This window comes from Suricata suricatta, chromosome 6 (genome assembly GCF_006229205.1).
Source record: "Suricata suricatta isolate VVHF042 chromosome 6, meerkat_22Aug2017_6uvM2_HiC, whole genome shotgun sequence".
In the NCBI taxonomy this organism is placed as follows: Eukaryota; Metazoa; Chordata; class Mammalia; order Carnivora; family Herpestidae; genus Suricata; species Suricata suricatta.
In genome coordinates this window covers 119,516,480-119,531,139 of record NC_043705.1, presented here as the reverse complement: position 1 = coordinate 119,531,139, position 14,660 = coordinate 119,516,480, and the positions used below count along the sequence as shown (strand labels likewise).

The window sequence follows — 14,660 nt, the reverse complement described above, 5'->3', positions numbered from 1 at the left end:
TCCTTGTACATTTTCGATACTAGCCCTTTATCTGATATGTCATTTGCAACTATCTTTTCCCATTCTGTCGGTTGCCTATTAGTTTTCTTGATTGTTTCCTTTGCCTTGCAGAAGCTTTTTATCTTGATGAAGTCCCAAGGGTTCAGTTTTGCTTTAATTTCCCTTGCCTTTGGGGATGGGTCGAGTAGGAGATTGCTGTGGTGGAGGTCTAGGAGGTTTTTTCCTACTTTCTCCTCAAGGGTTTTGATGGTTTCCTGTCTCACATTCAGGTCCTTCAGCCATTTTGAGTTAATTTTTGTGTATGGCGTAAGAGAGTGGTCTAGTTTCATTCTTCTGCATGTTGCTGTCCAGTTCTCCCAGCACCACCTGCTAAAGAGGCAGTCTTTTTTCTATCGGATACTCTTTCCTGCTTTGTCAAAAATTAATTGACCGAACATTTGCCAAATACTTGTTATTTCTTGTCTTTTTGATTCTAGTCATTCTGACAGGTGTGAGATGATATATCTCACTGTGGTTTTGATTTGCACTTCCCTGATGATGAGTGATGCTGAGCATCTTTTCATGCATCTGTTTGTCTTCACCTGATGAATGGACCAAGAAGATGTGGTATATGTATACAATGGAGTATTACATGGCAATAAGAATGAAATATGGCCATTTGTAGGAAAGTGGATGAACCTTGAAAGTGTCATGCTAAGTGAAATAAGTCAGGCAGAGAAGGACAGATACCATATGTTTGCACTCACAGGTCTAACAGGAGAAATCTAACAGAGGACCATAGGGAGAGGAAGGGGGAAAGAGAGCTAGGGAGAGTGAGGGACACAAATCATGAAAGACTACTGAATACTGAAAAGGAAACATGGACTGAAGGGGGAGGGGGAGGGAGGGGGTGATGGTCATAGTGGGGGGGCACTTGTGGGGAGAAGCACTGGGTGTTATACGGAAACCAATTTGAAAAGAAACTATTAAAAAAATAAAAAATAAATAAAAATGTCTATTCAGTTCTCTGCCCATTTTTTTTTTAATCCACTCCTTAAAGGCTTCAGCCTCCCCTAAACTCCATGTGGAGAGACTCTAGTATTTAGGCGGTAATTAGATTAATTCAAAGACACTCGCCCTCTGTTCAAATTAACGTCCGGAAAATCGAGGCCGCCTGGCACTAACCCCCAAACTGGGACACGGGTCCTTCTTTCCAGGACGCGCCCCTGAGGCCGGCAGCGGCCCCGCCACCTCGGCGGCGGCCAGGAGCCCGCACCTGAATGTCCGCCATCTTCTCGGCCGCCTGGAAAAAGGCTCTCTGCCCATCTTTTAATTGGGTTATTTGTGGGGTTTTTTGATGATGAATTAAGTTCTTTGCATACTTTGCATATAATTATTATTTGCAAATATCTTCTCCCATTCAGTAGACTATCTTTTTGTTTTGTTGATGGTTTCTTCCTACACTGTGCAAAAGCTTTTTATTTTTGTCTAGTTCCAAAAGTTTACTTTTGCTTTGGTTTCCCTTGCCAGAGATGTATCTAGAAAAATGTTTCTATAGCTGATGTGAAAGAAAGTACTATGCTTTCTTTCAGGACTTTTATGGCTTCTGGTCTCACATTTAGGTCTTTAATCCATTTTGAGTTTATTTTTACATATGGTATAAGAAAGTGGTCCAGTTTTCCCAGCACCATTTGTTGAAGAGATTTTTCCCCATTGTATAATCTTGCCTCCTTCATCACAGATTAATTGACCATATACACGTGGGTTTATTTCTGTTCCATTGAGCTATGTGTGTGTCTATTTTTGTGCCAGTACCACACCGTTTTGAATACTAGGTATTGTAGTAGGTCTTAAAATCTGGAACTGTGCTACCTCCAGCTCTGTCCTTCTATTTCAAGATTGGTTTGGCTACTTGGGGTCTTTTATGGTCCATACAAATTGTGGGTTATTTGTTCTAGTTCTTTGAAAAATGTTGGCATTTTGACAGGGATTGCATTAAATCTATATATTGTGTTGGACAGTATGGACATTTTAAAAATATGGTTCTTCCAATCCCAGAGCATGAGTATCTTCCCATGTTCCACAAATCTTTCACTTGTTTGTGTCACCTTCAATTCCTTTTGTCAATGTTTTATAGTTTTCAGAGTACAGACCTTTCCTTGGTATTTTATTCTTTTTTGTGCAATTATAAATGAAATTATTCTCTTAATCTCTCTTTCGGCTACCTCACTACTAGTGCAGAGAAATGCAAAAGATTTCTATATATTCATCTCATATCCTTTGAGTTTACTGAATTCATTTGTCAGTTGTAGTACTTTTTTGGTGGAGTTCAAACTATTTTTAATAAACATTTTAAAATACATGACCAAGAAATGCAAAAATATCTTTTCCACAATAATTTTGCAATTACTGTGACAATTAATGATTAAAGATACATAGCAATGCTATTACACACTCTGCTCAACAGGTTCCCTAAAAGTGTCTGCTCTTATAGTCTGAGATCTCATCTTCTATAATACCCTGTCTGATTCGGATTTTACCTCATTTTTTATAAAGACAGCATGTACTGCAGCTTCTTTATCTTCATTAGAAGGCAAATGAACTGCTTCTTCAGGTATGATCTGGGACCACTGGCCTACCAATGAAGGGCTCTTAGAAGATAAGATATTCTTGAATTCCAAATATTCCCAAAGAAATATCCATCCAGAAGGAGTTATAAGCAGAACTCTTTTCCCATTTTCATATACATACAAGTACAGTCTCAAAGAGTTTGCTTTAAAAAAAACAAACAAAAAAAGGCAATTAATCCTCTGAAATCTGAATTCCTCCTAGAAAGTACATAATTTATCTATCCTGACAATAAGAAACCTAAATGATGTTTCTTTTCCATTCAGGATAAAACTAAGGCACTACTAATAAATTAAAAGTACAAATAATAGTAACATTTAGCATGTACTTGTTAGGTGATATTAGGAACCCACTTATCAAATATGTTAGGCAAGCCAGACGTTTCTTCAAGATGAATCTAAGTATCATAAATAAACACCACCAGGGTGCCTGGGTGGCTCAGTCAGTTCCGTGACCAACTCTTGATTTCAGCTCAGGCCATGATCTCATGGTTTGTGGGTTCGAGCCCTGCATCAGGTTCCGCACTGAGCATGGAGCCTGCTTAAGATTCTTTCTGTCTCTGTCTCTCTCGCTCCCTTTGCCTCTCCCCCAATCACCTGTGGGCACTCTCCCTAAATAAATAGTAAAAAACAAACACCATAAAAAAATCATATATATATATAAGAAAAAAAAATTAAAAAATATATTTTATATATACAGATATATTTATGCACACAGATTTTTTTAAATAGTATAGGAAAATATTTCATCTTCTTTTCCTCCCATTTATCAAGTAAACCAATTTAAACAAATAAAAAATTCCTACCTACTGCAGCTTGAATCATTTTCTTAGGCTTTTCAGCAGCCTGTATAGTTTTCAAGCAATCTTGATCTTTGTTCCAAAGAAAAAGCTCCCCTGTAGTGAGTACCCCACCCAGCCAGGCATCTGTTTCCAAAAAGGAAATACAATAGTTATAATCTAATATTTCCCTTAATATTACCCCAAATTTTTATGAATAAACACAATTAATCTAGCCTTTTGTAAATATCAGTACTACTTAACCATTACTGGATGTTGTTAGGACAATAGCATCCTTCAACAAAGGCTGCAGACAAGGAATTTTCTTCTTTGTTCTTCCTGATAGCAAATTAATTTCATTTATATATTTATTATCCAAAAGGAAAACAGCTTCATTTTCCTAAGAAAAAAAAAATGACACTTAAGAGATGGCAGTAGTTAATTTAACTTCTAATCTAAATAAATTATCCCAGAAAGGAAAACAAAGTGACATTCAAGAAAGATTACGCATTTGTACCACAAATCATAAAACAATAATAAAATTGATTGGGTAACCTGGAAATGTTTCATTCTATCTTAAAATATTTATTACAATTACTAGGTGAGATGACCTAATGACCGTCTCTAGACCTTTTAGACCTATAAAACTATAAGAGTGTCAGGGTGCCTTGGTGGCTCAGTCGGTTAAGTAGTTCAGTGTCCGACTTCAGCTCAGGTCATGATCTCACAGTTTGTGGGTGTGAGCGCCACACTGCTCTGTGCTGACAGCTCAGAGCCTGGAGCCTGCTTTGGATTCTGTGTCTCTGTCTCTCTTTGCACTTCCCCTGCTCGTGCTCTGTTTTTAATTACAAGCATTTCTTCCAATTCTGATAATCAAAAATGCACTTTCAGTGCAGAGACTACTTGGGATTCTCTCTCTCTCCCTCTCTTTCCCGTTCCCCACTTTGCACACGCACACACACTCTCTCTCTCAAATAAATAAATAAACTTAAAAAAAAAAGGTGGGGCACCTGGGTGGCTCAGTTGTTTAGGCCTCTACTTCAACAGAGATCATGATCTCAAGGTTCATGAGTTCGAGCCCCATATCAGGATTTCTATTGTCAGTATAGAACCTGCTTCGGATTCTGTCCCCCTCTCTCTCTCTGTCCCTCCCTGGTTCATGCTCTCTCTCTCTCTCAAAAATAAATAAACGTTAAAACAATGTTTAAAATAGCAAAAAGAAGCTGTGGTATACATAAAATGGAGTATTACTCAGCAATAAAAAAGAATGAGACCTTGCCACTTGTAATAACACAGATGAACCTAGAGGGTGTAATGCTAAGTGAAATAAGTCAGTCAGAGAAAGACAAATACCATGATTTCACTTACATGTTGAATCTAAAAATCAAACTGAACAAACAACAACAAATTAAACAGACTTTTAAATACAAAGAACAAACTGGTAGTTGCCGGAGGGGAGAGTGATGGGGAGATGGGCAAAATAGTTGAAGGGGATTAAGAAGTACAAACTACCAGTCATAAAATGTATGTTACCGACATGAAAAGTACAGCACAGGGTATGTACTCAGTAATATTATAATAGTGTTATATGGTGACAGATGATGACTATACTTATTGTGATGAGCACTGAGTAATGCATGGAATTACAGAATATGTTGTACACCTAAAGCTAATATAACATTGCATGTTAAATGCATTTAAATTTAAAAATTCCTTTTGATATTTGCCATCTCAACCTCAACTGTAACAGGACAAAAATGTTCTTTGAAAGTAAAATATTTCTTCTACACAAACCATTTAACTTTCTGGAGAAGTTAAATAAAAACAAAACACAACACAAAACAGTGTTCAGTGAGCAGGTGATTCTGCTTAAGATGTGTGTTTTTTTTTTTTAAAATACAAGGAACTCACCAAACTTCACACCCACAAAACAAATAACCCAGTGAAGAAAGGGGCAGAAGACATGAAGAGACACTTCTCCAAAGAGGACATCCAGATGGCCTATAGGCACATGAAACGATGCTCTCAACATCACTCACCATCAGGGAAGCACAAATCAAAACCACACTGAGATACCACCTCACACCAGTCAGAGTGGCTAAAATGAACAAATCCAGAGACTACAGATGCTGGCGAGGGTGTGGAGAGAAGGGCACCCTCCCACCTACACTGTTTGTGGCGATGTAAACTGGTGCAGCTGCTCTGGAAAACAGTGTGGAGGGTCCTCAACAAACTGTCCATAGAACTCCCTTAGGACCCAGCAAAAGCCCTGCTAGGGATTTACCCAAGGGATACAGAAGTACGGATGCATAGGAGCACATGTACCCCAATGTTCATAGCAGCACTGTCAAGAATAACCAAAACATGGAAAGAGCCTAAATGTCCATCACCTGATGAGTGGATCAAGAAGATGTGGTATATATACACAATGGAGTACTACATGGCAATGAGAAAGAATGAAATATGGCCATTTGTAGCAAAGTGGCTGGACCTTGAGGGTGTCACGCTAAGCGAAATAAGCCAGGCAGAGAAGGACAGAAACCATATGGAAAAAGAGTTGAGGATAGAGAGGGATGCAAAACTTGAGAGACTATTGAATGCTGAAAATGAACTGAGAGTTGAAGGGGAAGGAGGAGGGGGGAAAGAGGTGGTGGTGATGGAGGAGGGCACTAATGGGGAAGAGCACTGGGTGTTCTATGGAAAACAATTTGACAATAAAATATTATGAAAAAAAATAAACACAAAAAAAATTTAACTTAAAAATAAATAAATAAAACCTATTTGTAGTATCAAAAAAAGGATCATAGAACATTCTATCTTAGAAGTAAAGTACACATAAGACACATTATTACAGCTGATATTGTATGAAGAAAGAAAAACCTACCTGTCCTAACCAGGAGACTCGTGGCCAGGGCTTTTTCTGCTTGATACTTGTTGAGGTCAAAACTTCTAATCTTATCTCCATGCTTCTTAAGATAACAATGACCAATTTAGCAAAAAGTCACAAGATGCTGTAAATAATATTAATAATAATAAGTAGCCCATAGGATTTACTGAGGATCTTAATTTAGAATGTTCACAAGGTTTTGGTAAATCACTTTTTTCACCTGCTCAAGTTAACTCTCATTTTAAGGTAAGATATAAAGAAAGCATCTCATCTTATGTCTTGAATTATCAGGCAAAATGTATTTGCTTTTTTCAAAAGTTGTTTCTCAGTCTATGCAGATAAAAATAAAGTAGGAAAAGATCTTGACAATAACATTTCTATGTGATATGCTTTTCTCAGTGCCATCGGCTGTATTTCCCAAAGAAGGCCACAACAGTATCTCCCATCCTACATACTCATCTGTGACTTTGACACTTCTCTCATTGAGAGCTCTGGTCCATGCCTCATCCCTTATAAGTGGGTGAGATTTTTACTATTCTAACCAAGAGTAAAAGGAAATAATGTTATATATTTCCCAAGGCTCACTCATAAAAAGCAATTACTACTTTTACCTTACCTCCTAGAGTAATTACACTCTTAAAGCCTTCAAGTGCCATATAAACAAGCTACCCTGAGCCTTCAAGCTGTTAGAAAGTCCACACTAGCCCACATAAAGATGAAGCCCCAAGAAAACATGACGTGAAGATGCATAGCAAGTACCCATGCTGGGTATGGAGCTAGTCGTAGTGGAAGCCAAGAAGAGTTTGTCAGAGCAGGGTGAGGAAGGCATAATCTTGAGTAAATATTCCATTCTTGGGAGAATCCTTAGGAGGATGGTCACACAGTGTGACATGAGATCCCAAACAGAGAGAAAACACAGAAGCCATACTGAAAAAAATCCCAATGACCACATTGAAAATGGTTTCAGGATCAAAACAAATTACAGCAATGGATTTAAAATCCATAGAATAAAATAGAAAAACATGAATCCATAGAATTATGAATAAGTAGGGGTGCCTGGGTGGCTCAGTTGGTTAAGCACCTGACTTCAGCTCAGATCATGATCTCACCATTGGTGGGTTTGAGCCCCGCATTGGGCTCTGTGCTGACAGCTCAGAGCCTGAAGCCTGCTTCCGATTCTGTGCCTCCCTCTCCCTCTGTTCCTCCCCTGCTCACACTCTCTCTCTCAAAAATAAATAAACATTAAAAATATTTTAAAAAGAATTATAAGTAAATGAATTAAACATTTGATAAAAATGGCATATTTACATTGTTATAAAGTATAAAAATACCCTATAAAGTACTCATTAGTTACAAAAAGAGTAACTTTATAATGAAAAAGCCAGGCAGACTCCATTTAATCCAGTGACCATAATGAAAATTATCAGAAATGGGACAAATGAAAATCATGTATCACCTAATAGGTGGAATGAGAAAAATTTCTCTGTGACATTCATGCTAAAGATGCATAACCTGAATCTAATCATAAGGAAGTATCGGGCAAACCCAAATTGAGGGACATTCTACAAAATAACTGATCTGAAAACTTCTAAAGTTTCAAGGTTATAAAAGTCAGGAAAAAGATCAAGAAAATAGGACCAGGTGCCTGGGTGGCTCAACCAGTTGAACATCTGACTCTTGATTTCAGCTAAGGTCATGATCCCAGGGTCGTGGGATTGAGCCCCACATCAGGCTCCACTGAGCATGGAACTTGTTTAAGATTCTCCCCCTCTGCCCCTTCCTCCCCCATTGTGTACTCTCTCTGAAGGAAGGAAGGAAGGAAGGAAGGAAGGAAGGAAGGAAGGAAGGAAGGAAGGAAGGAAGGAAGGAGGGAAGGAAGGAAGGGAGGGAGGGAGGGAGGGAAGGAGGGGGAAAAAAAAAAAGAAATGGGTCCCAAGTGGAAAATCTGAAAACTAAATAAGTTGCAATGAGTAATTGTAAATTTTATCTTTTCATAATAAAGGACAATATTGGCAACAGGCAAAACTTGAATAGAAAGAGAAACTAAGGATGACACAGTTGTAATGTATGAATGTTAATTTTCTGATTTCGATGAGTGCCTTCCATTTTTGTAGGGAATGTCCTTGCTTGCAGAAAATACACACTAAAATATTAAGAGGTGAGGAAATATCAGTTTTTCACTCACTCTCAAATGGTTTGTGAAAAAAAGTTCTTTGTACTATATATGCAATTTTCCTGTAAATTTCTGACTGTTACAAGTTAATTTGGGGGGGGGGCACCCAGGTGGCCCAGTAGGTTAAGCGACCGACTTTGGTTCAGGTTATAATCTCGCGGTTCGTGGGTTTGGGTCCCACATTGGGCTCTGTGCTGACAGCTCAGAGCCTGAAGACTGCTTCGGATTCTGTGTCTCCCTCTCTCTGCCCCTCTCCTATTCACATTCTGTCTCACTTTCTCTCAAAAATAACCAAACATTAAAAATTTTTTATAAAAAAGTTAATGTTCTTTTATTCTTAAAATTGTGAAATATTGAACAATGATGTAATTTGGTCATTGGTCTGAACTGTATTCAATCATAGCCATATTCTTTCCTCCTTTTTTTCAAATTCTATATTCCTGGGGCACTGGGGTGGCTTAGTTGGGCAACCGACTTTGGCTCAGGTCATGACCTTCCAGTTCATGAGTCAAGCCTCCTGTCAGCACAAGTCAGGCTCAGCACAAGTCAGCGCAGAGCCTGACTTGTGCCCTCCCCTGCTTGTGCTTTCTCTCTCTCAAATAAATAAACAAACACTTAAAATTATACATTCCTAATTCTGTTTAGTTTATGAATTCCAAAATGGTTGAATTTGGTAAGATTAAAGATCTTTAAAAAGAAAGCTGAACTTTTTAATAAAATAAACTTTAAAAGAAAATCTATTCAAGTAGAGCAAAGAGGACCTATTAAGATATGAGCCATCCTCATATTTTACTGCTAACATTCTGTTTTCCAATAATCTAAATGATAACTTCCTAAGACACTGTATTTATCAATTTTAAATATAACTAAAATTATAAATCAAAGAAATAAAAGAAATTCTTTTAAAAAGTAAACCAAATGCAAGAGGAATGATTTTATCAGAAAAGCATCATTTGCAGCTCCTGATGAAATAATAGGTCTAGTCAACAGTATCGGTGGTTGCTAAAACTATTAGGTCAAAGTAGATAGGGAACTTTGTAACAGGCTCTGAGCTAGCAGTGTGGATTCTCTCTCTCCCTCTCTTTCTCCCTCTCCTCTGTGCTCTCAAATAAAAAAATTTACTGTGAGACAAAGACATATTTCTCCTGATATGTTGCTACGTAGATAGGAAGTACACAGAACCATCTATAAAATATTCTTAAAAAGATAAAAAAAATTTTAGCTGAACCTTAATCTGTGTCTGACTCTAAACATCAATTAACAAGAAATTTAAAAAAATGGAACATATTAAATATACCAGGAAAATAAAATCAACCAAATTCAGAATGTAAAAATGCTATAGGATAAATGACACAGTTTCTTCAACAAATAAATGGTATTTTATTTTTTTTAATTTTTTTAATGTTGTATTTATTTTTGATACAGAGAGAGAGACAGAACATGATAGGGGGAGGGGCAGAGAGAGAAGGAGACACAGAATCTGAAGCAGCTCCAGGCTCTGAACTGTCAGCACAGAGCCTGACACGGGGCTCGAACCACAAACGTGAGATCTGACCTGAGCCGAAGTCGGAGGCTTAACCGACTGAGCCACCCAGGTGCCCCAAATAAATGGTATTTTAAAGGGGAGAGGGAGAGGGGCACCTGGGTGGCTCAGTCGGTTAAGCATCTGCCTTTAGTTCAGGTCATTATCTCACAGTTCATGATTTCGAGCCTTATATCGGGCTGGCTGCTGTCAGCGCAGAGCCTGCTTTGGATCCTTTTTGAGAGAGAGAGAGATGGCGCAAGCAGGGTAGGGTCAGAGAGGGAGGGACACAAAAATCTGAAGCAGGCTCCAGGCTCTGAGCTATCAGCACACAGCCCGACGCGGGGCTCAAACCCACAAACAGTGAGATCATGACTTGAGCCGAAGTCGGACACTCAACCGATTGAGCCACCCAGGGGCCCCTAAAAAAATTTTTAAAGGGAGAGAGAGAAATTGTTATATTGTATTACATATATATACATATATATATGCAAATATGAGGTAATATTGAGACATAATAACCAAATGTAATATATGAAGATCTTTTTTGAATTTTAATTCAAATAAACCAGTTGGAAATATTCAGCAGCTGCCAAAAAGAATAAGGAAGATCTGGGGGGCACCAGAGTGGCTCAGTCAGTTACGCACCCAACTGTTAATTTCGGCTCAGGTCATGGTCCCAGGGTTGTAGTTTCCAGCCCCAAGTCAGGTTCTGCACTGAGCATGGACACTGCTTGGGATATTCTCTCCCCTCTCCCTCCTTCTCTCTTATTCCTCCCCACCCCTCTCCTCTACTTACACTCTCCCTTTCTCTCTCTAAAAGAAATAATAATAATAATAATAAGGAAGTTCTCTCTGATTTCTAGAATATATTAACTGAAAGAAGTAAAGTGCAAAGGAATATATATATAGGGGCACCTGGCTGGCTCAGTTGGTAGAGCAAGCAACTCTTGACCTTGGGGTCATGACTTCAAGCCCATTAGATGTGGTGCTTACTTTAAAAAAAAAAAGTATACCTAGTATGCTACTTATATGTAAGCAGATGAAAAGAGCACATGCATCATTTAATTTTGCAGAAAGAAACAGAAAAAGAAAATAAAAATGAGCAAAATAGGCTAACTAACTGGTGGAGGTGGCAAAGTGGAAAGGCTAGAGAGGGATACTTCTTAATATACCTTTATGTATAGTTTTGATTTCTGAAATCAGGTTAAGAAAAACAAGAATGGAGAGAGTACATAAAAATACATAGAGAAACAAATCTGACTAGATTTCAAATGAGTAAAATAACCACAATGAAGAGAAAAAGGATTAATTTAGATAACTTTTTTTAAATTTTTTAAGAGAGAGAGAGCATGAGCAGGGGAGAGACAGAGAGAGAGAGAGAAACACACACACACACACACACACACACACACACACACACACACACACAGAATCCAAAGCAGGCTCCAGGCTCTGGGCTGTGAGCACAGAGCCTGACATGGGGCTCAGAATCAAGAACTGCAAGATTACAGTCTGAGCCACCCAGGCACTGCCAAGTTACTTTTAAATAGAAATATTTTGACTATTTGCTCTCAAACCAAAGATAAAAAGAACTACAAACCAATGTCAAATTCTTCTTAGCTGTCTTCCCTAGGGGTATGAGTACAAAAATTATGAAGCTATTTTTTTGTGTATTGTAGGGCTGAACAAATGAACATATACATACATACATGTATATGTATATGTGTTTGTGCATACATATGTGCATGATACACACACACACCCCCAGCTGTTGACGGAAGCCACCATTCTCATTGTAGAAGGGGAAACAATTATAGAATGGGGAAAGGTGTAAAAAAAAAAAAGTCCTAAAGGGTTGGATTAGAATTGGAGTGTCCATATAAAAACTCATGATTTCTAGCTCTGTCTTCTAAAAGAGCCTAGAAGCAATGATACTCCAGTAGCAATGAGCAAACCCGTCACCCAGATTTTGGTTTCTAAACACCATTCCTCAGTAAAAGAAACCAGGACTCCTTGAAAAATCACCTGATTTCAGGGCCATGAAGAGAAGGAAACAGATGGACCTGGAACATTTTGTTCCAAAGTTAAGGAAGCAAACATGATAGAGACATGTCAAAAGAAACAGGACCAATATTGAAGGGCCAAATCCCCCAGTCAAATGCAAGACTCTGAGCATCAAAATAAAGAAGATGAACAACAGGTTACAATCTATTAAGAATATGGGGCACCTGGGTGGCTCAGTCAGTTAAGCATCCAATCCTTGATATTGGCTCAAATTGTATCTCACCATGGTGTGATTGAGTCAGCCTCTGCACTAGGCATGGAGGCTGCTTGAGATTCTCTCTCCCCCTCACCCCCCCCACAAAAAAAATAATAATAACAAATGAGTGTGCTTTTGTGGATGCTAACTGCACAAAGGGTGAACAAATCTTGAAGTTTAAAACTTTCCTCTCTTCCTCTGTTTATACAAAATAAAATAACTGTGGTTTGACTCAAAAAAAAGAATAAATGAGGTCACACCAATTTAAGGGTAGATGTGGAAAAGCACTACTTTAAAATTCATAATAAAAACTGACTTAGGAAAGAACCATCAATGGATGCTAAATCATGCAGAGGGAGAGAGAGGATTCTGATAAAGAACAGGATATTTACATAATCTAGAGGTACTGGGGCACGTGGGTGGCTCTGTCAGTTGAGGGTCTGACTCTTGATTTCAAGGTCATGATCCCAGGGTCATGGGATTGAGTCCTGTGTTGGGCTCCAGGCTGAGCATTCAGCCTCCTTTAGGTTCTCTTTCTCAAATATATAAATATATTAAATATAAATATATAAACAAATATATAAACACACAGAATCTAGAGGTATTTCCCCAAATTTTACAGCTGACCCTTGAACAACACAGGCTTGAAGTATACTGGTCTATTTAAAATAAATCCAATATAGTATACTGTAAACGTGTTTTCTCTTCCTTATGATTTTATTAATACAATTTTTTCTCTAGCCTACTTTGAGAATACAGTATATAACACACACAAGATATAAAATATGTTATTTTTGTTATTGGTAGGACATGGCCAACAGTACACTATTAGTAGTTCAGTATTTTGGGAGTCAGCAGATTTTCAACTGCATGGAGGGGGGCGGTGGCAACCCTAACACCCATGTGGTTTAAAGGTCAACTGTGCTTAATTGGAAAATGAGGAGAAAATAAGAGTAGGAAAAAAAAATGATAGTGGAGTAAAGGGATATCATCTTAACCTATAAGAGGGAAGCATTATGCTCCTCTAAGATTGTGAGAATTTGAAAAAGACATGACATTACTTATGTAGTATTCAAACCAAAGAAATTCAAACCTAACTCTATTCATGAGGAAAGTCATATCGAAGAATATGATATAAATGGGCTCTTATTCCTTAAAAATATCAATATCATGAGAAACAAAGGCTCAAGAACACTCCAAGAAGATAAATATAAGACAACTAAGTGAAATAAAATAACTTGAACATGTGCTAGAAAATTTATTATAAAGGATATTATGACAACTGACATAACTGGAAATACGGATGATAGCAAAGATAAAAGTAATGTATCAATGTTAAATTTCCTGAATTTGATAAATGTACCTGTTTATGTAAGAGTGGAAAGAGGCATGATGTACGCAATCCACTTTCAAATAGTTCAGAATAAACAATGTGCATGCACAAGTATAAAGAGAAGAAAAAAGCATGGGCAAAATATAAACCAGGGGTTTAACTGGGTAACCTTACAGGACTTCCTTAGTATTATTCTTGCATTTTTTCTGTAAACCTGAATTTCAAATTCAAAAAAGAGGAGAATGGAATATGACAGAGTATTAGATGTTACTGAGGAATTAATGTTATTTTTGGTGGATTTGGTAATTATGAGTTTTGGGGTATTTTTTAAAGTCCTTACCTCTCCTAGAAAGGACAGATACCGTATATACCTAAGTACTTATGCCAGGAATTTGCTCCAAAAATATCGCCGTATATAAGCCTCGCAACTAAAATGTAAAGGATAAAAAGGCAGCTCAAGATGTTGAAGACAGAGTCCTACAGGCTTTGATGATGGATGGTCTTTCATCTTTCAGAACTCTAAGAGATGTCCTCGCCTCCTGTTAGATGGCAAAGATTATTTCTGCTTCATGGTGAATTGGCACTCAAAACGCTAAAGCTACAGATAACAAACATCATGAAACACATACAATAAATTAATGGAAAAAAGAAATAAAAAATAAACTCCCTCATTTAGGGGGGAAAATAGAAGTTTATCCTAAAAAAGTACCTTTATTCAAAACACACTGGCGAATACAATTTCCAGAGAATATGAGTCTAAGAAATCGCGTCCATTCCTCAGCGCCCAGTTCATACCAAAGAAGGTCAAACAGAAGTTTCGCCACGACCACCGCGCACAAATCATCGGTCGTTTCCAGAGACCCTCTGGGGTTTCCCACCCGACGCTGCGGCGTAGGCTGGCAGGTAGGGCAGCCGTCTCCCCCGCCAGGTGCTCGGCGCGGCGCGCACGGGGACGGTCAGGGGGAGACGCCCAGGGGGAGTGCCCCCACCCCCAGGGCTGGCGCGGACCGTGGCGGGTCCCACGCCGGCCGGAGGGCGACCCGGGCCCCCGGAGCTCCCGCGCCTCCGTCAGCCTGCGGATGCTGCGGCGGGAGGGC

The 14,660-nt window shown here is 38.5% G+C and overlaps 1 protein-coding gene across 1 annotated transcript in view; it reads right to left on the bottom strand.

Moving 5' to 3' along the window:
• The window catches only part of CPLANE1 (ciliogenesis and planar polarity effector 1), a 134,672-nt gene extending 120,072 nt beyond the window's left edge, over positions 1 to 14,600 (bottom strand). The window contains exons 1-5 of the mRNA XM_029940985.1: positions 14,273 to 14,600; positions 6,270 to 6,396; positions 3,650 to 3,785; positions 3,413 to 3,532; positions 2,520 to 2,752 (exon numbers count right to left, since the gene is read on the bottom strand). Coding sequence (XP_029796845.1) covers positions 2,520 to 2,752; positions 3,413 to 3,532; positions 3,650 to 3,785; positions 6,270 to 6,350 — 570 coding nt within the window. The 5' untranslated portion in view covers positions 6,351 to 6,396; positions 14,273 to 14,600. The remainder of the gene's footprint in view (positions 1 to 2,519; positions 2,753 to 3,412; positions 3,533 to 3,649; positions 3,786 to 6,269; positions 6,397 to 14,272) is intronic.
• Positions 14,601 to 14,660: the final 60 nt, after the last annotated feature.